The following is a 25,917-nucleotide window of genomic DNA, read 5'->3' as shown; positions in this document are numbered from 1 at the left end:
AGCCTAGAATACTAAAAGTATGTAATTAGGGTTCAATTCTATTCCGTTGTGCCCCGGAGGTCCGGAGGGTGACGGAATAGAGTAGCAGACTAAATAAACAATGAACAAATTCTAGTGCAATAAACAAATTACTGTAATTAACATAGAACTACTCCGTTGTGCGCCGGAGGTCCGGTGAACGTGGGAGAGAATGAGGCGGCCACAAAAAGACAATGATGGGTATAATAAAAAGGAATAGTAATGTATCTCCGGTAAGACCGAATGGGCAGAGATACTGGAGCCAACAGGGGTACTAAACAAAAACCAGAAAACCAGACGAGGGGAGAAGCTCCCAGTCGTCGAGGAATCACCGGAGTAGTACAGTAGGTTAACGGACATAAAAATCGATATAATTAAAGAATATTGTCGTGTATCTTGGTAGAACTGAATGACAGAGATAATACCGGAGTCAGTGCCCATACTAAAACAGAACCGGGAAACCTGACGAGGGGAGAAGCTCCCAGTCGTCGAGGAAACACCGGAGGCAAAAACAGTAGGTTAAAAAGACATAAAAATAGTGTTCCTTGCTCATATCTATGCTGACGGAGGACCATCGGCGGAGCTCCGGTGGTAGAGCCCAAAAGAAATTAGGTAATTAGAACAATGTCCAGTCCCTTATATCGCCAAGCCGAAGCGGGGGAAGAAAGGGAGGGACTTGGGGGGGGGAACGTAAATGGCGGCTTGAAGAGCAGGCCTTGGGGGAAATACTAACCTAAGATAGGGGCTGACTCTAACACGACATGGCCGCAAACGCTAAAATAACTAAAGCACTAGAATAACTAGGAAGAAGTAGAGTAACCTACGACACAGTAATAATGATAATAAATAAGAAAGGAATAAGGCGAGACGAGAGAGGGGGAGAAACCAGCCTCTTCCGGTAGGTGGGAACTAATTCCAAGTAGTTAAATGAATAGGATAACTGAGTTAAACCCGAAAAGCCGGGGAAACTCCAGCCTCTCTCTCTCACCAAGGTTACTTTTACTCAACCTAGTAAAAAACACGAACCCTAAGTGAGGTAAAAAACATAAACACATGTAAAAACAGACCTGTCCGTAGTAGTACAAAGGTCTTAAAAACTAGGAGTCAGCGAAGAAGAGACGACAAGACGGCCGTGTAGGAAAGGAAATCCTTTCAATGTAATGAAAGTGAAAGTAAAAAGAACACTGTTATGATATGTTATTGCATTCTTCAAATAACAACTAATGGCCGAACTATTCTTCGCTAACGGCAACAATAAAAATCAGACTCGGGAGTGACTCATGTTAAAATAAAGCGAAATAAATCGTAACAAGTAGGTTCAAGGGCTATACCCAGTAACTGATAATGAAAAATTAAACTGGAAATGAACCTGAACATGAGAAAATATAATTATACCCGAATGCGATGTAAACAATGAGCTGAGGACGCGCTAATGGCTGCCCAAGCCGCGGCCTGCACTAACAAAAACACGCAAAAACGCAAGTTAAGGCGTGAATATCAAAACACTGATATTGAAAATACAATCTAGGGTACTTAACATTGGTGCAGGGGTAAGTAGAGCTTCAGCCATCGTAAAAAACAATCCAAAAACAGCGCGAAAACACAAGCACAAGCAAAGAGGTAGCACGCTACACGAGTCCAAAAAGAAGGATGACAGATGGCGCTGGTGTCGGGCATCGGTGGTGTGGCTCGGGTTGGTATAGTTAGGACCGCTGTATCGGCACACCCCTCTTGTGTATATTGACGAAGGAATATTCTAAATGGAAGACGACCTGTGAATAGTGGTTTTCACACGCCCTTAGGGGTGCTTGCGCGAGGGTAGTAACCTCTGCATTCCATGCTTTAACTTTCTCTGGTATATTTGGAAGTTATTTATATCAGAAAAGTGACAAGAAGGACCTTTTCACCGGGCGACACAGGTCGACCTAGAAAATTATATTTTTGTTTCAAACATCAGCATTTGATATACTGTAGGAGTTACTCATTTTTTAAGTCTACTGTTTTCTATGAATGAATTTTATAATTAACCTATACAAGACCAGAAAGTACTGTATAGTTGACCTGGTATTTTTTGTAGCATCATAACAGAAGTAAAAGTAACCTTTGTGTGGTTAATTGAGGTCCAACACAACTTAGAATTTAGTTAGACGTATAGTATTTAACCAACATGATTCTAGGATGGTCACACCAGTTAGGATGGTATAATCAAAACATCACAAATGAGTATACAAATCCAAAGATACTGTCCACTGCTACTATGTGACATTTACTTGACAAAGACTTATATCTGTGGAGGACTATACTATGATTTTGTGATGAAGTAACTTTTATTTCAAACCTTTACAAAGTTGAAGATTTTATCTCTTCGATTTTATCTCTTCACTTTCATAATCCTTTGGGCACCATAGAAAAAAATTACATCAACTATGTCTACTTAATTCAGCTCCATATGACATAATTTACATCCAATAATAGCCAGTTTATTGCTGTAGTCATATTCACTTCATAGCAGGTAGTACTTAAATATCTACCAAAATTGAAGAAGGAAGAATATTCATTCAATATTCTCTTTGTACTTCTAGATTTAATCAAATGGTCAAAATCATACATCAGACAAGAGCTTGAAGAAGGAAGATTATTCATTCAGTATTCTCTTGTACTTTTAGATTTAATAAAATGATCAAAATCATACATCAGACAAGATCTTTTATTACAGCTCTAATCTTCTTTTGCATTTATATTTTTTCAAGTGTATGTTTTGTAAATTTCAGGTTCCCTTTGCTACACAAAAAGAAGAAATTTCTAAACGTTCAGTTGATATTGTTTGTTCCGAGGACTATGCTGATGAACTGAAACATTTCCCAGGTATGCTATCTGATTTCTAATTGCAGAGTATTATTATCTCATGATTTTACACCACTCTTATTGAGCTGGATCATTTCATATAATTTATTTGTAGAACGGGTAGTATGCTTTAAAAAAGAAGAAAAAAAACATATTTTACACACCTATCAATTAACCAATATATTAAAGTGTTTCAACTCCCTTCCAAACATGCTTAAGAGGAAAAGAAGAATCCTCTTCATTTGTCTGCACATCTGGATTCACAAGTCTCTATAAAGGCAGAAGATGGTCATTTCCCTTTACCATAAAGTGGCAAGTTTATACAAAAATAGATAGTTTCATTTATATTTTTACTTCCATGAAAGACCCATTACTTTTTCTTTTTCTGGGGTGGGGGAGGGTGAATCTTAATGCCTTTTAGAAATTGGCCCTCTGGGATTTAGATCTAGCAGGTAGATAGGTAGTAGGTTGGCCAGGGCACCAGCCACCCGTTGAGATACTACCACTAGAGAGTTATGGGGTCTTTTAACTAGCCAGATGGTACTACATTGGATCCTTCTCTCTGGTTACGGTTCATTTTCCTTTTCCCTAAACACATCCACACTGAATAGTCTGGTTTATTCGTCACAGTCTCCTCTGTCCTCATACACCTGACAACACTGAGATTACCAAACAATTCTTCTTCACTCAAGGGGTTACTGCACTAATTGTTCAGTGGCCACTTTCCTCTTGGGAAGGGTAGAAGAGACTTTAGCTATGGGAAGCAGCTCTTCTAGGAGAAGGACACTCCAAAATCAAACCAATGTTGTCTAGTCTTGGGTAGTGCCATAGCCTCTGTACCATGGTCTTCCACTGTCTTGGGTTAGAGTTCTCTTGCTTGAGGGTACACTTAAGCACTCAATTCTATTTTATTTCTCTTCTTGTTTTATTAAAGTTTTTATAGTTTATATGGTAGATATTCATTTTAATGTTGTAACTCTTCTTAAAATATTCTATTTTCCTTTTTTCCTTTCCTCACTGGGCTATTTTCCCTGTTGGAGCCTCTGGGCTTGATGATGCCATCGGCTTACTGAATGGAACCCTTCATACAGCAGGAGTCAATTCAATTCCCAAAACAACAGGGTTATTCAAACGACGACCAGTCCCGTAGTGGTCTTTAAAACTAACTGCCCTGCACAAAGCCACAAGATCTCTTAACACAATTGCATAGACGCAGAACTGATGAGAATTTGATTATGTACAAGATAAAGAGAGCACAGTTCTGTCGTGCCATGAAAAAAGCAAGGCGCCAGTCATGGATGTCTTTTGTTTCCTCCATTAATAGTAGAACACCACCATCTTCTGTGTGGAGGAAAGTAAAAAAGATAACTGGCAAATTCTCCCCCAACCCACCACCAGTGTTGAAGGTGAATGGTCAGTATGTAACTGAAGCAAATGATGTTAGCAATGCCCTGGCTAATCATTTTTCAAATGTATCCAGCAAGTGTGAAGGAGCCCCTGGTCACCAGTATAGGAGCATTGAAGAAAAGAAAATTTTAAATTTTGCAACAGGAAGGGAAGAATATGATACGGAACTTTCCACTTGTAATATACAGCCCTTGGACCCGATGGGATTCCATATCCAATGAGTAAGCCTGTACATTTTAATACAAAGTTATTTATTTTAAGCATTATTAATAGAATATGGCATGGTCATAATAACCCAAGTGTTTGGGAAATAGCCATTATATTAGCCTTTTTAAAACCTGGTAAGGACAAGTTTTTATCACCAAACTACCGACCTATTGCATTTACATCTTGTTTATGTAAAATCATGGAGAAGATGGTCAATGCATGGCTGATGTGGTACCTTGAAAAGAAGGGTCTTTTATCACCCATTCAATGTGGATTCAGAAAAATGCACTCAACGGCTGAAGTGTTGATACGACTTGAGTTCTCTACTTGTGAAGCGTTTGCTTCCAAACAGCACCATGTGATAGTCTTTTTTGACCTTGAAAAGGCATATGATACCACTTGGAGATATGGTATACCTAAAACAATTCATGAATTGGGATTGAGAGAAGAGCTTCCACTATTTATTCAGGCATTTCTTTCACATAGAGTTTTTCAAGTGAGAGTGGGGGAAACTCTATCAGAGAGTAAATGCCAGGAAGGAGTTCCTCAGGGTAGTGTGCTGAGTGTAACTCTTTTTGCACTAGCAATTAATTGGATATTCTCAGCCATTCCCCGGAGTGTTCTCTCAACATTATTTGCGGATGATCTCTCCATATCATTTGCTGGAGCTAGGATGGTAATGGTTAAGAGAAAACTACAACTCTCAATTGACAAAATTATCCAGTCGGCCAATATGAATGGATTTAAGTTCTCGACAAGTATAACTACTATTGTACATTTCTGTCGTATCCGGGGAGCACATCCAGACCCGGATATATACATTAAAGGTCAACGTATCCCATGTGTTAGGGAAGCTAAATTTTTAGGTTTGATATTTGATTGTAGACTTACATGGGTTTCTCACCCAAAAGCATTAAAAGCTAAATGTGTTGAGGCTCTGTATCTTTTAAAAGTATTATCCCATACATCATGGGGGCCAGACCGCAATACTATTTTGAAATTATACAAGGCCTTGATTTTTTCCAAAATTAATTATGGATGTGAAATATACTCCTCAGCCACACCAAGCCGATTAAAGATATTAGATTCAATACATCATGCTGTTATTAGATTGTCCACAGGAGTGTTTAGAACATCACCTATCCCAAGTCTCGTTGTTGATGGTGGAGAGTTACCTCTAGACCTTTACCGAATGTCTTCCATTCTTCGGTATTGGTTTAGATTGCAAAGAATCCCTAATTCTTTAGCTTTTCAGACTGTAAGCCTTGTAAGGCACCCCACATAATGTGTTAGGGAAGCTAAATGTTTAGGTTTGATATTTGATTGTAGACTTACATGGGTTTCTCACCTAAAAGCATTAAAAGCTAAATGTGTTGAGGCTCTGTATCTTTTAAAAGTATTATCCCATACATCATGGGGGCCAGACCGCAATACTATTTTGAAATTATACAAGGCCTTGATTTTTTCCAAAATTAGTTATGGATGTAAAATATACTCCTCAGCCACACCAAGCCGATTAAAGATATTAGATTCAATACATCATGCTGTTATTAGATTGTCCACAGGAGTGTTTAGAACATCACCTATCCCAAGTCTCGTTGATGGTGGAGAGTTACCTCTAGACCTTTACCGAATGTCTTCCATTATTCTGTATTGGTTTAGATTGCAAAGAATCCCTAATTCTTTAGCTTTTCAGACTGTAAGCCTTGTAAGGCACCCCACATACATTAAGTTGCACCCAAAATGATGGATTTCGGGTGAAACAATTATTAAATAGTCTAGATATACTGTAATTTGAAGTAAGGTACTTCCATTCAAGATATCACCAACGCCTTCGTGAATACTTAATTGGAGTTAAGAAGAATATGACAGACCTAGAAGCCAGGTCTCTTTTTTTGGAACATGCTGAAGAACATAGATGATCGACTTTTAGATATAATGATGGCTCCAAATCTGATGCTGGCGTTGGATTTGGAGTACATGGAAATGGTTTTAATTGTAGAGGTGCACTTCATCTAACCGCTTCCATATTTACTGCCGAACTGTATGGCATATTAACCGCTATTGAGAAAATAACGTTGGAGAAGGAGGGTAATTTTACAATTTTTAGTGATGCAAGGAGTGTCCTTAAAGCTTTGGAAGTTTTTAATTCTAGTAACCCACTAGTTTTAAAGATTTTAGAATGGCTTTCTATTATTGGATAGAGAGGTATAATGGTTCGATTTTGTTGGGTTCCAGCACATGTAGGTGTATCTGGGAATGAGAAGGCAGATTCACTGGCAAAGAATGCTGCATCTGAGTTGCTGCCAAGAAGGTATCCCATTCCGTGTAATTATTTCCTACCTAACATCAAGAAATTGCTTTGCAATAAATGGCAACAGCACTGGGATAGTCTAGTTGGCAATAAAATAAGAGAAGTAACAAATGTCATATCTCCTTGGAGGTATAACATGATGCCTCTCTCTGCCGTCTCCGTATTGGTCACACTTGGTTGACACACGAGTTTCTACTGAAGGGCCAACACCAGCCGTATAGTGAAAACTGTTTAGTACCTCTAACAATGAGGTATTTGTTGACCGAATGCCCCAATTATAATAACTTAAGGAATAGATATTTGTTTGAGGCTTGAGGTGAGGGTGGCAGGTTCATCCTTGCCAAGATTATTCGACACGATGCGTCCTACTATGCTAGTGGCATTTTCAGATTTATTTCAAAAGCAGGTGTTTTGAAAACTATTTAACTTTTATAATGACATTCAACTTTTATGATTTTAATTGAATATCCTTTTTTTTTATATATATAAACTAAATGATATCGGCGTCAATGACCTTAGATGTCAGGATGCTTGAAATCTTTAAATCAATCAATCAATCAATCAATGATATTTTGTTGAGGTTGAGTAATATCTTAACACCCAGATGATTTTCTCTGATCATCGGGGATTTACAATACCCGATTGGTATTAATACAGTACTACAGGTGAATAATGTTAGTATAAACTTCTTACTAACACTAACTCAAGTTTCTAGAGTTTCTGTCCCTTGTACCTTTCCTATCAGGGAAACTGAATATTAATACAGATGGAGGTCTCAGCAATAGCCAGGGAGAGGAAATTCAGATATGTCTTTTCTCATTTCCTTTCAAGCTTACTATCCTAAGATACCATATGCAATAGTGATTACTATTGTTATTATACATTGTATGCTTTTATAACACTGATTTACAAAATGACATACTCATGTAAAGTCTTTGTCCTTCCGGGATGACCCTACGGAGAAATGCGGAGCTATGTTCTTTAATCACAAGGGGAGGGACTTCTGTGGCCACACGATGTGCAGGTCTCATGCCCCCTGCTGCATCGTCACAGGAGTCCTGAAGTATTGGGACCTGAAGGGTTGCACCACCTGCTCAACCCTGCTGGCCGATGGTTTCGGTGAAACCCCCCTAGTTACCCTAGAGCAGTGGTTCTTAAACTTTTTTGCCTTGCGCCCCCCTTCTGCATTAAGCATAGATCCCATGCCCCCCCCCCTCTCCCACCCTTGAAATTTTTGCCAAACTAGAAAGTACCGTATGTATGTATGTATGTATGTATTGTTTTTGTAAACAATATGTTGCGTTTTGTATGCTAATATACTTCATTGGTTATGTGAGTATATGGAATGATAGATTTTTATTTCATTGCTGTTGATTTTTTATAGGAATGCACTGTACTGTATTTCAATAAAATAAACATTGTTCATAGAAAATGGGTAAAATAGATATATTATGATGAAACAAAATTTTAACTTAATCTTTTTTCAAACTGTTTTAGCATTATACAGATTACAGTTATTACATTGATAGAAAATACTAGAAAAAATACTGGTACATAAGAATTTCAAGTTCAAGAATACACGCAATTCATAACGATTCACACAAATAAGCATAAATACGTAAAACATACAGACATATATTTCAATACCCATCTTAATATACTCATAAAATTCAATGCAGATGCATATCAACAAATAAATAACTCCACACACATACACACACACAAATGCATATATATTTTCAAACTACGTACCCACATAAATTCACACATATACTACATGTACCCAATATTTACATTCTTTTAAGTCACACATATGCACTTATACACGAGATCCGGTACATAAACATACATATACATAGGTCTATATAAGTAAAGACTCACAAAATCAAGTACTTAGAAATTCAAACAAATTTAAGAAGTTATTCACATACATGCAAAATAAATGAGTATTTAATCGAGCATTCAGACAAAAAAAAAATCTTAATATAGAAATAACTAAAATTTAATAAAAACATTTATACTGTTGCTATATATGATATGCAAAACAAGATGATATAGTCTTCCATGTGGACAATAATTTCTTCTTAACATCTTCATGTTTATGAGGATTCCAAATGCATATATGATTGTATATATCGTAGTTATTCATGTGCATTTATATATATATATATATATATATATATATATATATATATATATATATATACTGTATATATATATATATACTGTATATATATATATATATATATATATATATATATATATATATATATATATATATATATACTGTATATATATATATATATATATATATATATATATATATATATATATATATATATATATATATATATATATATATATACTGTATATATATATATATATATATATATATATATATATATATATATATATATATATATAGTGATACCTCGGTACTCGACCATAATCCGTTCGAGATCCGTGTTCGACCTCCGATTTGTTCGAGTACCGAATTTTTTTTCCCCATAAGAAATAATGGTATATATTCTATTCCGTTCCCAAGCACTCGAACAGGCCCAAAATATTAATAAAACGTGTACCTAAACAACAATAATTATCTAAATGTGTATGAAATTGGTCAGAAAATCCTATAAAACAATTTTAAACCATTTACTGTACTAAAATAAAACAATTTTAAACCATTTTCTGTACTGTAGTGAACATACCTTTGAGCAGCGGTTCGATGGCATACAGGGATGGATGTGGAGAGGATGGAAGGGGGAGGTTACTGCTTGGAAGGAGAGTCCCCTTCCATGATGTGGCGGGGTAGTTCTCCTTCAGGAGTTGTTTCTCTCTCCAATGAAAGGGTGGGCAGATCTATTTCAGGGGTTTCTTCTCTTCTTTGTCTCTTCTTTGGAGGAGAAACAGGCTTTGATGTAGCAGCTTTCTTTTCTTTTGTGAAAAACTGGTCTATTGTTAATTGTTTCTTCCTCCTCTGCAGTATTCTTCGAAAATGATACATGACACTATCATTAAACATATGCACTGCCCGGTTTGCTACTGCAATTTCTGGGTGGTATTTTTCAGCAAAAGCCTGCACATCTGCCCACTTGGAACAAATTTCATTGATGAGAGAACTTGGAACATCCTCCCTTACCTCATCCTCTTCTGAAGATTCCTGCTCCACAATCAGATCCTGCTGCTGTTGTTGTTGCAGGTGCAACAATTCCTCCACAGTCAACTCGGTAGAATGGCTTTCTACAAGCTCATCAATATCATCCTTGTCGACCTCAAGCCCCAAACTCCTGCCCATGACAACAATTTCCTCAACGACATCAGTGTCATCAGAAATTACAGGGGTAGCAGTGCTTGGACCCGCCTCTGGTTGGAAACCTTCAAACTCCCTCTCTGTGACACATGATGGCCACAGCTTACGCCAGGCAGAGTTCAATGTCCTATAGGTCACACCTCGCCAAGCTTGGTCAATCATGTTAACAGAGTTGAGGATGCTGAAGTGTTCCTTCCAGAATTCCTTTAGGGTCAACTTCGTGTCACTGGTCACTTCAAAACACTTTCTGAAAAGGGCCTTGGTATAGAGTTTTTTGAAGTTTGAAATGACCTGTTGGTCCATGGGCTGGAGTATGGGAGTAGTATTGGGGGGCAAGAATTTGATTTTGATAAAGCTGTATTCTTCTTTCAAGTCATCCTCGAGACCTGGAGGATGTGCAGGAGCATTGTCCATAACCAGAAGACATTTCATTGGCAAGCTCTTTTCAATGAGGTAAGCCTTAACCTGGGGGGCAAACACTTCGTTTATCCACTCAGTAAAGAATTGTCTTGTGACCCAAGATTTAGTGTTCGAGCGCCACATAACTGGTAGTGCACTTTTACAAATATTATTTCGTTTGAACACCCGGGGGTTGTCCGAGTGGTACACTAACAAGGGTTTGATCTTGCAATCGCCACTTGCATTTGCACACAGCAACAATGTTAGCCTATCTTTCATTGGCTTGTGACCTGGCATCTTCGTCTCGTCCTTGGTAATGTACGTATTGGCTGGCATTTTCTTCCAAAATAACCCAGTCTCATCACAATTAAAGACTTGTTGTGCGATCAAATTTTGTTCATTTATGTACCGATCGAATTCCCCCACGTATTTATCGGCTGCAATTTGATCCGAACTAGCTGCCTCCCCATGCCTAGTAACACGATGAATACCTGTTCTATTACGAAACTTTTCAAACCAACCCCTGCTCGCTTTAAATGTAAATGAATCACTTTCACTGGTACTCGGACTTTTCTTCACTAATTCTTCATAGATATGCAACGCTTTTTCACAAATGAACGCTTCACTAACACTTTCCCCGGCCAACTGTTTTTCTTTAATAAATATTAAAAGCAACTTTTCCATCTCCTCAATCACTTGTGGCCTTTGCTTAGTTACCGCCGTAACTCCCGTTGCAACATTCGCCTTCTTAATCATTTCTTTATGCTTTAAAAACGTAGAAATGGTCGACTTCGCCATTCCGTATTCTACCGCTAAATCGGACACTCGTACACCATTCTCATATTTCGCTATAATTTCCTTCTTCAACTCGATCGTTGTTCGCACTGTTTTCCTCTTCTCCTTCCCCTTAACACTCATTACTTTCTTGGGACTCATTATGAAAGCTAAAAAAGCAATTAAAAGCACTGAAAATCACTAAATCACAACGAATGCTGATCGCGCGTTGTCTGAGTGACGCTCTCGAGAGAACTGATGCTTCCCGAACAAGCGAGAGTGGCCGAGATGGCGCGATCATCACAAAGCCCATGCGGTCGTCACGTGTTCGGCTGGTCGAGTACCGAATTTTTGGTCGAGCACCGCAGCAAAAATTTCTCGAAAATTTTGGTCGAACTCCGAATTGTTCGAGTATAGAGTCGTTCGACTACCGAGGTATCACTGTATATATATATATATATATATATACTGTATATATATATATATACTGTATATATATATACATATATATATATATATATATATATACTGTATATATATATATATATATATATATATATATATATATATATATATATATATATATATATATATACTGTATATATATATATATATACAGTATATATATATATATATATATATATATATATATATATATATATATATATATATACTGTATATATATATATATATATATATATATATATATATATATATATATATGCATATATATATATATATATATATATATATATTTATATATATATTTATGTATTTATATTTATATTTATATTTATATTTATATTGTGTGTGTTGTGTAATGCCACGTATTTCAATTTCTAAAATATGGTAAATCTGGCCTATATGCATAATGCATATGCATATTTTCATTATAACTCCCGTTTTCACACTTCAAATCAATGAACACCCTAGTTATATGTATATCAAATGAAACAAATATATTATGCAGGTGAAATAATGATAACGTACAATACATTCGTATAAGCTGGTAAGTCATACCATGATATGAAAAAAAATTTCTGCTCGTTCACGTGTTACACACACATTTAGATTTTTGATACTGCATGTAACTTATCTAAAATAGTAAAACAGCTACAAAGGAATGGATGAACATACAGTAAACACACACGCCCAAAAAAGAAAAAATACTTTTAAATCAGAACTACACTAAATACATTAAAAATAATGTAGTAATTACCAGTACATAATAGTTGAAATATATTATGCCGGACTTGAAAGTCCTCACTACTTCGTTTGACAGACTGAGTCAGTCTGATTACTGCAACCCTTTGTTATTATAAGGGCGGGTGAGATGAGCAACAAGGTGGTGCAAGACGCGTTCAGTTCCTGAGGAAACATTTCTCTGACCGCTCTCATCAAAGGGTTAGCCACAGGTGTCACTGATAACTTTTGGCATCTATTAATTGAGTTTTTGGCATGTATTGAGATGATCATTAAAAAAATCCTATGGAAGCAGTGATAATGTTTTTGACTATTTTGCAATTAATATTAAAAAGAAAAAAAAATGGCACCATCTAGCAGCCCTGCTTGCGCCCCCCTTGGAAGCTTCTGGCGCCCCACTAGGGGGGCACGCCCCCCAGTTTAAGAACCACTGCCCTAGAGGCTAGGGACACGGCGAGGGATACCCTTCGCAAATGGGTAAGGGGATTCCAGAAGAACTCCCCAGGACCATACATACCCAATGAGATGCTTACTGTTCCCCAAGGCTCTGTCTAGTGCGGTGGTGTCCCAGGAACAGCTTCGGTCCCTCTTCATTCAGCTGAAGGTCTACTCGGATATCAACAAGGCCTTAGAGCGTATGGACATTCATCAAGAGAGGATGTCAGAAGTGTCCTCTGACACAGAACGGGATCTGCTGCAAGGTATCCCTGAAGAGGACGAGGATCCTCCCCACGTGGAGGAACAAGAATCCCTCTCAACGGTGACAGACGACCCTTAGTTTGCCGTAGCCGCATACCAACCACTGCCTTCAACGTCCTCTGCTCCAACTTCACAACCTGTTGCTCAGGCTAATGCGAGTGAAGAGATTCTGACATCTCTGAAATGCATGATGGAGTCGTTCCAACAGGAACAGAAAGCTATGCAGGAATCATTCAGGAAGCAGCAAAGGACTATGCAGGAGAAGATCGACTGTCTCGGAACCACCAGGGGCACGTCTAAGAAGTTTCTTAGAGTGTCTGATCTACCTCATTGCTCTGAAACCAATCCCTGGAGGTACGCGGAGCATATGTCCATGATGGATGGGAAACTGTTCGTTTCCAAGAAGTTTGGGGCCAGACAGATCGAAGACCTTGAGTTCTGGCCTAACTTCTCCGCTTATCCCGAGTGCTATGTGAGCCTGTGGGATGAAAATGTGACCCGAGAAGAAACGGTCCCTAAAGAGGTCATTGTGTTTGAACACGATAAGGCGCAGGCCATCCTCCTGAAGACACTGAAGGGAGCTGGATATATAAATTCCGAAGTCTGGGAACTGAGCAAGAAGCACCCCACCTTTCTTGTACCTTCCTCCATCTCATTTCCCTTTACGGAGAAAGCGTTCAACTTTGTCGTCAAGGCTGCCGACGAGGGAAAACCCTGCCCGACTCTAGAAAAATGTAAGCCATTCTCTCTTGCACTGCCTACCTGCGAAGAAAAGTGGAAGGATGTCCACCAAACCTTCTCTGTCTCCAAACTAGACCCGGAGATCGCAGGACAGCAGTTCAACGAGAACCTTCCTAAGTTGCCAAACCATCTTCTGAGGAAGTAACTGGAGTCTAATGAGAGACTTGCGGCTCTCTCTCTCATCAGAACTGCTTGGAGCTAAGTGCAAGCCAACATAATGCCCCAGAAATCTTCCTCTTTCTGGCCAAGTCTCACATGGGTACCCTTGCGAAAGACCTTTATGCTTTCCTCAGAGCGAGGAGAGCTTGCAGAGAGTTCGTCCTGGCTGCAACGACCGTCAGGCACGAACCAAGGAAGGGGATTACCTTGAGCATCTGGGGTTAAGACCTCTTCCCACAGGAACTGGTCTAAGAGGTCATTGCGAGGGCAGCAACGGAGAACAGGAACCTTCTCCAAAAGTGGGGTATGTCTTCGAAGCGGAAATCTTCTACGGAAGGAGGTCCCCAACTCAAGAATAAGAGGGGAAGGAGACCACGAAGACCGGGACAAATCCCCACCATGACCATGACCATGATGCCTCAGACCACCTTCCAGATGGTTCCTCAACAACTGGTAACCCAATCACCAGTATTCAACCCTACCTTTGAGAGGCAGTTGACTTCCTTTCGCCCCAGCCAGAAAGGAAAAGGTCCTAAGAGAAGTTCTCTAGGAGGTAACTTCTCTTGGGGCCGAGGAGAATGTGGTCGCGGAGGCAAATCCGCAGGACCCCCCAAGCAATGAGGGGTTTCAGGTACGGAGCAGATTTCACTTTTGGGATCGCTGGACCTACGATACCTGGGCCCACAGCCTAATCACAAATGGACTCGGATGGAAATGGAGCAGAATTCCCCCCCTTTCTCCAGAATTCTTCCAACACTCCACCCCTTTGTTGGAAGAATATATCTCAGAACTCTTGAACAAGAAGGTGATAAAGAAAGAGAAGTAAATCAAGTTCCAGGGAAGGCTGTTTTGTGTTCCCAAGAAAGACTCGGACGAACTCAGAGGCATTCTAGACTTGTCTCCACTCAACAAGTTCATCGAGAACTATAAGTTTCGGATGCTTACTTTGTAACACATGAGGACCCTTCTGCCAAAAGGGGCCTACATGGTCTCAATAGATCTAGCAGATACATACTGGCATCTCCCAATGAGTCGCCTTTTCTCCTCCTACCTAGGATTCAGACTACAGAAGAAGTTTGTCTTCAGAGCAATGTCCTTCGGACTGAACACAGCCCCAAGGATATTCACAAAGCTAGCAGATGCAGTCGTCCAACAGCTACGCACCGAAGGTGTTCAAGTGGTAGCATACTTAGACGACTGGTTGGTATGGGCAGCATCCAAGATTATTTGTCTGCAGGCAGCTCAAAAAGTGATCCAGTTTTTGGAACACTTGGGCTTGAAGATAAACCGCAAGAAGTCTCGTCTCACTCCAGCTCAACAGTTCCAGTGGTTAGGAATCCAATGGAATTTAAAGTCACACCACCTCTCCATTCCATCCAAGAAGAGGAAAGAAATAGCAGGATCTGTCAGGAGACTAATCCGTCACAAGAGGATTTCAAGACGCCAACAGGAAAGAGTCTTTGGCTCCCTCTAGTTCGCAGCAGTGAAAGACCCAGTGCTAAAGGCACGTTTAAAGATGCGTCAGGAGTCTGGAGGAAATACGCATGAAACACTCGAAGAGATCAACTAAGGCTGACCCTGGCCTTCTTGCGCATGCAATTAAAGCCGTGGTCAACAGCCAAGAGTCTAGCGCGGATAATTCCCCTGCAACCACCACAACCATCAGTAATGATACATACGGATGCCTCTTTGGAAGGATGGGGAGGTCATTTTCATGACAAGAAAGTGCCAGGGACTTGGTCTCACCAGTTCAAAACATTTCATATCAACATTTTGGAAGCTATGGCAGTATTCCTGACGTGGAAGAAACTATCTCCTCCCAGATCAACCCACATCAGGCTGATCCTGGACAACGAGGTGATAGTAAAGTGGCTAAATCGACAAGGCTCGAGATCACCCCACATCAACCTTGTGGTGTTAGCTATCTTCTACCTGGCAAGGAAGAAGAGATGGCACTTAACAGCAGTTCACTTACAAGGGATCCACAATGTGACGGCGAACGCTTTATCCAGGTGAAAGCCCATAGAGACAGAATGGTCCCTAGACGCAGACTCATTCTCCTTCATCTCTGGAAAAGTCCCAGAACTGCCGATCGACCTCTTCGCAACGAGCGACAACAAGAAACTATCTCGTTACGTAGCTCCTCAAGCAGAAGTGATGGATGCCATGTCCCTAGACTGGAACAGGTGGAATAATATTTACGTTTCTATCAATCAGTCTCCTGCTAAGAGCCCTCGACAAGCTAAGATCCTTCAGAAGGACAGCAGCGGTAGTAACCTCCAAGTGGCCCAAAAGCAATTGGTTTCCCCTGGTCCTGGAGTAGAACCTGAAGCTGTTTCCACTGCCGAATCCAGTGCTGTCTCAACCGGTCCAGAAGTCGACTGTCTACGCTTCATCCTCGAGAACCAGCAGCCTACATCTCATGATTTTCTCACTGCTAAAGTTTGGAATCTCAAGGGATAAGGTTGACTTCATTGAGGAGTACAAGTCACGTTCGACTAGGAGACAATACGAATTGTCATGGAAGAAATGGGTGACCTTGGTGAAAGCAAGGAAACCGACAGAGATATCGATAGATTTCTGTGTCGCATTCTTCATACACCTCCACGAACAAGGCCTGGCCTCTACTACAATTACTTCTTGTAAATCGTCCCTGGCTAGACCACTTCTTTACGCTTTTGAGGTGGACCTCAGGTGAAATCTTGAATAAGATCCTGAAAGCATGCGCTATACTCAAGCCTGCAGCCTCACCATAGCCCATCACGTGGTCTTTGGACAAAGTCTTATACTATGCTTCGAACCTGGATAACGAGAACTGGACTCTAAAGGATTTAACACAGAGTCATTTTTCTGTTCGCAATTACCTCGGGGCTAGAGTTAGTGAAATAGTGGCCTTATCTAAAAATGAAGGCCATATCCAGTTCCTGGACTCAGGAGAACTGAACCTGTTTCCCGATCCTGCTTTTCTTGCCAAGAATGAGCTACCCACCAAGAGGTGGGGTCCTGGAGAATCTGCCCATTGAAGGAAGATGCCTCTCTGAGCCCAGTAGAGTGTCTTAAGGTCTATCTTTGAAGAACTTTAAACTTCAAAGGAGGACAGCTCTTCAGAGGCAAAACTTCAGGATCAAACTTATCTTGAAGACAACTGAGACTGAAGCTCACCTATTTTATTCACAGAGCGGATCCTGACAGTGCACCCGCAGGTCACGATCCGAGGAAAGGTGATCCTTCGTTGAACTTCTTTCAGCATATTGACTTTGAGAGACTCTGCTCGTACACTGGGTGGAAATCATCCAGGGTCTTCTACAAACATTACGCGAAGCAAGTACAAGAGATAAAACACTTTGTGGTGGCGGCGGGTAGTGTGATTAAACCTGTCGTCTAGTGCTGCAATGAACAGTGGACTGTTTTGGGACTTTACAGTGCATCGAGTGCATGGGTATACGTACCCACTTGTGCAGATCACAACTAAGGTTGACACTGTTCTGTGTAGGTGCATATCTGATCAATACACCAGTGCCGAGTGAACGTTTGACTTACGGTGTCTTATGCATTTCCGAACATTTGACTATGTCAGATAGATTTGGTTTCACATCTCCATTGAGTGGCATTATTCTGATAATGTATTTATATGTTTTTTCTACACGAGAAAATATGTGTTTTTGTGTGTTGTAATGATGGATCAGATACAGTAGACCCCCGCCATACGACATTAATCCGTTCCGGAGTTGGTATCGTATGGTGAAAATGTCGTATGGCGGGCAATAGAATAGCTAATGCGTGCAAAATTCCAGGTAAAAACATCAAAATTTTATATACATATTAAAAATTTGTAACAAAATACTATAGTAAGCACTGTACTAGAGTACTTATATATAATATACATGAACTGTACAGTATATAATTAAATAACATTATAAATAAAAATTATATATTTTACTGTAAAGGAAAAATGAAATTTTATTTACCTTTGGAGTGACGTGACTTGAGCGGGTAGTGGGTGGAGGCAGAGGGGGGAGGAGATGGCAGATATAAAAATGTATCGATGCTAATTGTTATGTACACCTAATAATAAATTTATTCTTTGTAAACACTTAAAATTAAAAATGCTTTTTTTTTTTCTTATTTTTGTCTTTTGAAATTTTTTTTTATGATTTTTTTTTTTAGAACTTACTCTTTTTTAGCTTTTTCAATAGAATCACTTATATCATCTTTGCTTTCTGACACTTCTCTTTTGGAGAAATATGTATCCAAAGAAGCCTGTTTCTGACGACTCCTCAAAATATTTCCAAAATGACTCATACACTTGTCATTAACACTCTCCAGAAGACGACCTGTGTGAAGTTTTTCTGGGTGTTTTTTTTTCAATGAATCTCGTAAGGTTTCCATACCAACCGATAGCTTCCCATATTTCTGCCGATGTCGTTTCTTCAGTCTCCACCCCGCCCTCGCCACCACTAGAGTTGTGCATCTTCTTGAATGATGGTCAACTGCATTGCCTCCAACTTCTTCAAGTCTTCAGTCGTAAGCTCCTCCCTGTGCTCCTCAATAAGGTTATGGACGTCAGCCTCATCGACAACAAGCCCCATGGACCTCCCGAATGAAATTATTTCCTCAACATCACCCTCAGGGGCAGGATCATCAACGGCCTCGTCTTCGGTTGAGGGTTCGAAACCTTCGAAGTCGCGTTCTTCCACAACAGCTGGCCACAGTTTCTTCCATGAGGAGTTCAAGGTGCGCCGTGAAACCTCATTCCAAGCTTTATCGATCAGGCATTGAACGATGTCAAAATGACCCTTCCAAAATTCACGGAGGGTGAGTTGAGTGCTTTTGGTCACTTCGAAGTATCTTTTGAACAGATGCTCTGTTTAAAGCTTCTTAAAGTTGGCAATCACTTGCTGGTCCATAGGCTGGAGGAGAGGGGTGGTGTTCGGTGGCAGATAGAGAACCTTGATGAAGGAGAAGTCACTATGAATGATGTCCTCGAGGCCAGGAGGGTGAGCAGGGGCATTGTCCAGTACCAGGAGACATTTGAGAGGAAGATTGTTCTCTTCTAAAAAGTTTTTGACAGCAGGACCGAAGCAGACGTTTACCCACTCAATAAATATGGTCCTCGTGACCCAGGCCTTGCCATTAGACCTCCAAAATACCGAGAGCCTATCCTTTGGGATATTTTGTGCCTTGAAGGCACGAGGATTCTCTGAGTGGTATACCAGTAGGGGCTTAATTATTAAGTCCCCTCTGGCATTTGCACAAAATGCGAGGGTAAGTCTGTCCTTCATCGGTTTATGGCCAGGAAGTTTCTTTTCTTCAGCTGTGATATATGTACGGCTGGGCATTTTCCTCCAGAAAAGGCCAGTTTCATCACAGTTAAACACTTGCTGAGGAATGTAGCCTTCTCTGGAAATTACTTTCTCAAACTTCTTAAGGAATTCTTCTGCTGCTTTCTTGTCAAAACTGCCCACCTCTCCATGCCTGACGACTGAGTGAATACCAGTCCTCTTCCTAAAACGATCAAACCACCCATGAGAAGCCTTGAACTCTTGGGGGGCTTGCTGCGTCGTTGCTTCGTCTCTGCCGTTTCTCTGGGCTTCCACGAGATCAGCGAAGATGGGGCTTGCCTTGTACAAAATTACCAATTGTGTGAGTGTATCACCAGCGATTTCCTTCTCTTTTAAGCCATAGTAGAAGGAGTCTTTTCATCTCACCGTTGATTGAGGTCCTTCCACTGGCAAGGACAGTCATACCTTTAGAAGAATTACTTGCTTTAATAGCTTCCTTGTTTATGATGATTGTACCAATCGTTGACTGGTTACGCCCATATGTACTAGCGAGGGTAATGATGCACATGCTTTCTTCGTATTTCTTTATTATCTCCAGCTTTGTTTCCATAGTAATTATCTTCTTACTTTTCCCTTTAACCTCGCTATCAATCTTGGGACCCATGGCTAACGAATTAAAGTTGGAATTAACCACTAAAATGCACAAAAAATATGATATCGCAAGCACTCACTCGAGATCAAGTCTTTACAAAACGCTCACGAGATTCTGAACTGAGCGTGATTAAGAGAGAGAGAGAGAGAGAGAGAGAGAGAGAGAGAGAGAGAGAGAGAGAGAGAGAGAGAGAGAGAGGAGAGAGAGAGAGAGAGAGAGAGAGAGAGAGGGGCAGTATCTCTCTCAGGCATTGTGGGAGGGATTTCGGCCAATATTGTATCTGCATCTTAGTAACATCGTGACGCCGACCAATAGCATACCAGCTTCTTAGTGACGTATGCAGTGATGTATGAGCGTGGTGGTAGGCGAGTGACTCTCACAGTCGTACGCGTAAAAACCGGCAAGATTGAAATTTGGAATTTGATGCCGTAAGGTGGGGAAAATGTGGTAACGAGGGGACGAAAAAATATTGTATTCCACACCGTAACTTGAAAAAAAGGTAAGTTGGGGACGCCGTACCACGGGAGTCTACGGTATACTCTCATGCCGATAGTGGAGAATGCAAGTTTCCTTTTCAGCGTATGATACTTTCTTAAAATTCTCAAGCAGGTAAACCAACAAAACAAGCAACAAAAACAAAAAGAAAATCCCACCCTTAAATATGGACCCTTCAAACGCTGACTTCCCATCCCCTGGATTTGCTGAATAGGGAAAGTTCTGTCGATGACCTCGGAACGGGAAAGGACCAATCTACTGATATTTCAAAATTAAGTAATTTGGGTAACACAAGGAAACTTCGATTCCTTCATGTTACCCAAATTTCAATAGAAACGAACTATGATGATTTATATAAAGCATTTGAGTGCTATGGATCTATAAAAGAAATAAGGATGAAACTTGAAGATGAAAAATACCATTCATGAATATCTTACAGTAGTTTAAAACGAAGCTTTTAGTGCAGTAAGTAACATGAATAACATTAAAATTAATAACTTAAATGTAGCAGCTGCTCTCTGCGATAAGGTACCAAAGGATTTAGATGTATATAGGCCTGCTGATTGGGTTGAAAAAGACGCGGATTTAGTTATGCCTTCCCAGAGAAAGCCAAAACCACCAATGTGGCTTATAGCTAAATCAAAGGGGGTTACACAGAACTATTTTGAAATATGCAAATTGATTTAGAAGAAAGTAGGAACTATTGCACCGATCGATATATCTCGTTTTGGGAAAAATAGTTTCCTAATCCATGCCAAATCAAATACACAGTCTGTAATACTGTCCAACATAAAAATAACTAATGATGATATTAAGGTAGATGTCAAACCCCACCAAAATTTTAGCTATGGATGGGGATTGTTTTTTAACTGAGATCTGTATAAATTTTCAGAGGAGGAGATACTGGCCATGTGTCCACTAAATGTATGGAAAGTTCACAAAGTCCCAGGTACATCAATGATAATCCTTACGTTCCAGGATGCTGATGTACCTTTCCATATTATTATAGAAAACGAAATGATTAAAGTAAGACCATTTAAGCAGAAGCCACTGCAATGCTTTAATTGTTTTAAATTTGGGGACCCGTCTAAAGTTTGCAAAAATTAAAAAAAATGTGTGGTATTTGCTCCAAATCTTACCATGGAGAATGTGTGCTTGGAACCAGATGTTTAAATTGCAATTTGAATCATAAATCCACAGACAAGAGCTGCGAGCGGTATAATTTGGAAGAAGCTGCCCTTAACAAATTAAGTATGGAACATACGAGTGAGACATGGCAACAGACTATTAAATAAATCAAATAGCTATGCTAAGGCATTAAACTCAAACCCACCTAGTACTGCCAATAGCAGAAAAATAAATATACCATCAGATAAAATGTCAAATGATGAGGTAAGCATATTACTTTCTAGCTCTAGAAAATGAAATATACCATCTGATAAAATTTCAAATAACGAGGTAAGCATATTACCTCCTGAGGCTTTACCACGGCATTGCCCATTTCTGTGCAACCCTCGTTCCCCATTACAAAAACTAGTAAAAACCTCTCACAGGCCACGTCCTTTCCTGATTTGATGGAGGTTCCACTTAAAACCAACTCACCTTATGCACCTGTTGTGGGAAAGGTGCAAAAACCTAGAAACCCACCATCTATAAATTGTAAAAGAGAGAGACTTCCATCTCTCTCACCCCCTCCATTAGAAACATTTAAGTTATGACATCAAATAGATTTGATGTTTTTTCTGTTGATGTTTCTAGTGAACCAGAAGATAAACTTAATAAATCAGGAATTGAAGTCGAGGTACACCATCCACCTCAACAAATAGATCATAAGGACACAAAAGAAAGTACATATGTAAAACCCAACATATCAAGACCATCTCTGAAGAAACCTACAGGTAATAACGTTAGATTAAAAACTGCTAATTGGAAGACCTCATCCAAGATGTCTTCCAGAAATAATCCACACTTTTTTCCTCCATTTTGCTTTGGAATTGCCAGGGTTTAAGGGCCAAATATGAAGAACTTAAGATCTTAATTCATGAACATTCCCAATAATTGTATGTCTACAGGAAAGTAAGCTTGATGCTAACACTCCTAGTTCTCGAGAGTATGATAGCTATAGAACACAATATAATCAACAAGCAGGAAGCCATGCCGGAAGTTTCATGTACGTCCATCGAGATGTTAGCCAAATACCTTTGTCTATTTGTACACCCCTGCAAGCAGTGGTTGTACAAATCGATATAGGGAAAAAATATACAATATGCTCTCTGTACTTACCTCCAAATGATAATATTCTATATGATGATTTAGTAGAGGTCATTCAACAACTCCATCAACCTTTTCTCTTACTGGGAGATATGAATGGTAGACATCCTTTATGGGGGTATGTTTTGGCAAACACAAGGGGTAATATTATCTAATCAGTTGTGGAGAATGAGGATGTCGGACTCCTTAATACAGGAGAGCCCACACACTTCCATGTCCTGACAGGTACCTTGTCATGCATTGACCTTTCAATTGCCGGCTCTAACTGCCTTCTTGATTTCAATTGGAGGACATTAGATGATTGGCATACTAGTGATCATGCACCAATCATTATAAAAACCAACAAAAGTCCGCCTTTACAAAGATCGCGACGATGGAATCTTGACAAGGCAGACTGGGCTAAATTTTGTGAGCCATGTTAAATCGAAGGGCATGCAGAACAGTTTGAAAGTATTGATGATACCATACACCTACTGAATGGACCTCTCCATACATCAGGAATCAATTAGATTTCCAAAACCACGGGATTATCCAAACGACGACCAGTCACGTGGTGGTCTTCAGAATTAACAGTCTTGCACAGAGCCACCCGAAAATCTCTTGACTAGATTGCGTAGACGCCGTACTGATGAAAATTTGATAATATACAAAAAGTGTAGAGCACAGTTCCGTCGTGCCATAAAAAAAGCTAGACGCCAGTCTTGGGTGTCATTTGTTTCCTCCATTAACAGTAGAACACCACCATCTTCTGTATGGAGGAAAATAAAGAAGATTGCTGTCAAATTTACACCAAACCCACCACCAGTGTTGAAAGTGAACGGTCAGTATGTGACTGAAGCAAATGTTGTGAGCAATGCCCTGGCCGATCATTTTTCAAATGTATCTTGGAAGTGTGTAGCAGCTCCTGGTCACCAATATAGGAGCATTGAAGAAATGAAAATTTTAAATTTTGCAACAGGAAGGGAAGTGTCATATAATTCTCCTTTTACTGAAAGAGAATATGATTCGGCACTTTCCACTTATAACGATATAGCCCCTGGACCAGATGGAATTCCATATGCAATGATTAAATATGTACATTTGAATACAAAGTTATTTATTTTAAGCATTATTAATAGAATATGGCATGGTCATAATTACCCAAGTGTTTGGGAAATAGCCATTATTTTAGCCTTTTTAAAACCCGGTAAGGACAAGTTTCTAGCAGCAAATTATAGGCCAATTGAATTGACATCTTGTTTATGTAAAATAATGGAGAAGATGGTCAATGCAAGGTTAATGTGGTATCTTGAAAAGAAAGGTATTTTATTTCCCATTCAATGTGAATTCAGAAAAATACACTCAACGACTGATGTGTTGATACGACTTGAGTCCTCTATTTGTGAAGCGTTTGCTTCCAAACAGCACCACGTGACGGTCTTTTTTGTTTTACCCTGAAAAGGCATATGATACCACTTGGAGATATGGTATACTTAGAACAATTCATGAATTGGGATTGAGAGAAGAGATTCCACTATTTATTCAGGCATTTCTTTCACATAGAGTTTTTCAAGTGAGGGTGGGGGAAACTCTATCAGAGAGTGAATGCCAGGAAGGAGGAGTTCCTCAGGGTAGTGTGCTGAGTGTAACCCTGTTTGCACTAGCAATTAATGGGATATCCTCAGTCATTCCCCGGGATGATCTCTCAACGTTATTTGTGGATGTTCTCTCCATATCATTTGCTGGAGCTAGAATGGCAATGGCTGAGAGAAAACTAAAACTCTCAATTGACAAAATTATCCAGTGGGCCGATATGGATGGATCTAAGTTCTCGACAAGTAAAACTACTATTGTACATATCTGTCGTATACGGGGAGCACATCCAGTCCCGGATATATACATTAATGGTCAATGGATCCCTTGTGTAAGGGAAGCTAAGTTTTTCGGTTTGATATTTGATTTTAGACTTACATATATTTCTCACCTAAAAGTGATAAAAGCTAAAAAAATGTCTTAGCAAATACAATGGGAAATATCATATCATCAATTGTGGAAAATGAAGATATGGGACTCTTTAATACAGGAGAGCCCACACACTTTCATGTCCTGGCAGGTACCTTGTCATGTATTGACCTACCAATCGTAAGCTCTAATTGCCTTCTCGATTTCAATTGGAGGACATTAGATTATTTTCATACTAAGTGATCATGCACCAATCATTATAAACACCAACAATGGTCCAACATTACAGAGATCGCCACGATGGAATCTTGACAAGGCAGACTGAGATAAAGTTCGTGAGCTAAGCGAAATTGAGGGGGATACAGGACAGGTTGAAAATATTGATGATGCCATAGGCTTATTGAATGGAACTCTCCATACAGCAGGAGTCAATTCAATTCCCAAAACAACAGGGTTATTCAAATGACGACCAGTCCCGTGGTGATCTTCCGAACTAACTTCCCTGCACAGAGCCATAAGAAAGTTTCTTAACACGATCGTGTAGATGCCGAACTGATGTGAATTTAATTATGTACAAGAAATATAGAGCACAGTTCCGTCGTGTCATGAAAGAAGCAAGACGCCAGTCATGGATGACTTTTGTTTACTCCATTAATAGTAGAACACCACCATCTTTTGTGTGGAGGAAAGTAAAAAAGATAGCTGGCAAATTCACCCCCAACCCTCCACCAGTGTTGAAGGTGAATGGTCAGTATGTAACTGGAGTAAATGATATTAGCAATGCCATGGCTAATAATTTTTCAAATGTATCCAGCAAGTATGAAGGAGCTCCTGGTCACCAGTATAGGAGTATTGAAGAAAATATAATTTGAAATTTTGCAACATAAAGGGAAGAGTTGTATAATTCTCCTTTCACTGAAAGAGAATTTGATTCCGCATTTGTTCATTGCAACGATACGGCCCCTGGACCCGATGAAATTCCATATGCAATGATTAAACCTGTACATTTTAATACAAAGTTTTTTTTTTATTTTAAGGATTATTAATAGAATATGGCATGATCATATTTACCCAAGTGTTTGGAAACTAGCCATCATTTTAGCTTTTTTAAAACCCAATAAGGACAAGTTTTTAGCAGCAAACTATCTTCCTATTTCATTGACATCTTGTTTATGTAAAATCATGGAGAAGATGGTCAATG

General features: G+C 39.6%; 1 protein-coding gene across 1 annotated transcript in view; it reads left to right on the top strand.

The window, feature by feature from the left end:
* Positions 1-25,917, top strand: part of LOC137643119 (2-oxoglutarate and iron-dependent oxygenase domain-containing protein 3-like) — a 443,146-nt gene that overhangs the window by 226,522 nt on the left and 190,707 nt on the right. The window contains exon 3 of the mRNA XM_068375966.1: positions 2,790-2,883. Within this exon, the coding sequence (XP_068232067.1) occupies positions 2,790-2,883 (94 nt within the window). The remainder of the gene's footprint in view (positions 1-2,789; positions 2,884-25,917) is intronic.

Source organism: Palaemon carinicauda, chromosome 6, assembly GCF_036898095.1.
Source record: "Palaemon carinicauda isolate YSFRI2023 chromosome 6, ASM3689809v2, whole genome shotgun sequence".
In the NCBI taxonomy this organism is placed as follows: domain Eukaryota; kingdom Metazoa; phylum Arthropoda; class Malacostraca; order Decapoda; family Palaemonidae; genus Palaemon; species Palaemon carinicauda.
The sequence above is the reverse complement of the archived record's forward strand: the minus strand, read 5'-3'. Positions and strand labels throughout refer to the sequence as shown.